Source organism: Triticum aestivum, chromosome 3D (assembly GCF_018294505.1).
Source record: "Triticum aestivum cultivar Chinese Spring chromosome 3D, IWGSC CS RefSeq v2.1, whole genome shotgun sequence".
NCBI lineage: Eukaryota > Viridiplantae > Streptophyta > Magnoliopsida > Poales > Poaceae > Triticum > Triticum aestivum.
In genome coordinates, this window is record NC_057802.1 from 163,473,789 (window position 1) to 163,475,856 (window position 2,068).

Genomic DNA, 2,068 nt, shown 5'->3' on the forward strand with positions numbered 1-2,068 from the left:
GGCTGATGTGCGCCGAGGCGGCGGCCTCGGAAAGTGATGCGCGGGGCGGCTCCATGGGGCGGGGCGGCGGCTCGACCTTCGCTTGGGTGGCAATCTTGGGCCACTTGGGTGGCAGGCTTGTCGGTCCGGTCGACGCGTTCCAGAGGGGGCGGTCTGACTTTGCGTCGGGGCGACGGCCCTGGATGTGGTGCGACGTTCGTGGTCTGCGAGCGGTTGCCCTGAGCAGCGTGGGCTGCGGGCAGCTGGGTTGTGCGGCGTTGCTGCTCGAGCGGAGCGGTGGTATGTCGGGGCAGCGGCCCCGGAAGGTGGTGCCGGTTGATTGCGCTGGGCGCGACGGAACAGTGGATGTCGGGGCGGCGGCCCCGGGAGAATCACTGTGGCATCCAGACTTCTATGGCAACGATGATGGTGGGAGCGATGTCGGCGACGCGGCAGTGGTTGCGATAGTCGGTTCTTCTCCGACGTGTCCACGGTATTGCCTGGTTTGTTTGTTGCTGTGGAGTCGAAGCTGCGGCGGCGAGGCCCTATGGTATATGATGACTGGCTGCAGGTGTCCTTTCGGCGATCTTTCGTAGCGCCAGCCGTGCCTGGTTTCGTTCTTCTTAGTTCTCCGTCAGAATCGGAGTTGTGTTGTTTGTCTGCAGGTCGACATGTTGTCGAAGAGGGTGGGCTTTGCCCTGTGTGATTCAGTCTATGAGAGTGGGCTCGGCCCTTGTTGTTTCGGTTTTTGCCCGGTTTTCCATAATTATTTTTTTCTGCTTAATTAATAGATGAGGCAACCTTTGCCTCTGTTTTGAAAATAAAATAAAAATAAAAGGTACAAGCCCTGCTCGACGAGAAATACATCTGATCTGAGCACACCAACACTATAGCAGGGCATCCAAGCCCAGCTGCCCAGACGCACGCACGCACGCACACACAATGGGAAACACCCAGGCTGCATCTCCCCCGTAGTATAGGATCGATGATGATGATTGATGCGTCGTTAAGCCGCGCGCGGCGCGCGGCGCTCGGCGAAAGAGCCACGCCTGCCTCTTCCCTCGTTACGTAACGTAGCAGTTTTGTTTTCCATGGCGGGACCAGGAGGGTCAAGCGGAGCGGGGCTTTAGGCCCGTGCGTAGGTCTGTCCGAGGTGCGCGGCGCGGAGGTCGGCGGGGTCGGCGCCGGCGGCGCGGTTGGCGGGGCGGTAGTAGCCGGTGACGGGGTCGGGCACCCACGAGGCGTCGGCCGCGACCTTCTCGGCCTCCCTGGCCGCCTTCCCGTCCGCGGCCGCCGCGGCGCCGCGCCTCATCGCCCCGGAGGAGGCCGCCGCCGCGTAGCCCCTGGCGGTGGCCGGGGCCAGCCGCTGGGCGAGCGCGCGGGCAGCAGCGGAGCCGGAGAGAGCGAGGGCCATCGGATCCGTCTGCGTCGGAAGATCGGACGGCTGGAGGGCTCCGGCTCTTTGCTGCTGCTACTGCTCCAACGTGGGCGTTTGAGGCTTTGGTGGTGTGGGGGGACGAGAGAGAGGCCAGGGCCCGTTTTTAAAGGGATACGGGGAGGGGTAGGCGGGGTAAAAAGAGCCCAACGGCGCGGGGTTTTGTCAAAGATTCGGTGGCTTTTGGGAGCCGTCACTCGGCGCGGCGAACCGGCACGTGCCCACGCGACGGGACGCAGGAAATGGCGCCGCTGGTTCGTCGCTTCCTTCCTACGTGGTCGACCTGATATTTTTGTTTACTCTTCTCGAGCTGACGTTGGCGTGCATTGCCGGGACGACATGAGCCAGCGAGAGCGACGCACGTTTAATTAAATATTAAAAGTTGGTGACAATTTGGACTTTTGAGAGGAGTATAAGCCAGGTCGTGCTTGTTTCGTTTTTTCTGTTCGGATGTTTGTTTCGTTGTGAACGGCGAAGCTGCCTTTGCTCTTCTCGGTTTGGTGCGCAGTAAAATTATTTTTCAGCTTGGATGCAGCGCGGGTCACCGTCGCCTGGATGCAGCGCTGCGTCTCCCTGGCGTGTGGGTGCAGCGCCGGCTCGCGGAGGTCAACGCCGCGCGGGGCATCACCATGGCTGTCGGGTCGTCATTGTGTG

The 2,068-nt window shown here is 61.7% G+C and overlaps 1 protein-coding gene across 1 annotated transcript; it reads right to left on the minus strand.

Moving 5' to 3' along the window:
• Positions 1-735: 735 nt before the first annotated feature.
• On the minus strand, positions 736-1,505 carry LOC123074430 (late embryogenis abundant protein 41). Its single transcript, XM_044497283.1, has one exon. It carries the CDS (start codon positions 1,391-1,393, stop codon positions 1,106-1,108), a length of 288 nt encoding a protein of 95 aa, XP_044353218.1. The 5' UTR covers positions 1,394-1,505; the 3' UTR covers positions 736-1,105.
• Positions 1,506-2,068: the final 563 nt, after the last annotated feature.

Coding starts and splice junctions, on each gene's coding strand:
- LOC123074430 (XM_044497283.1), bottom strand. CDS start 1,393: ATGGCCCTCGCTCTCTCCGGCTCCGCTGCTGCCCGCGCGCTCGCCCAG.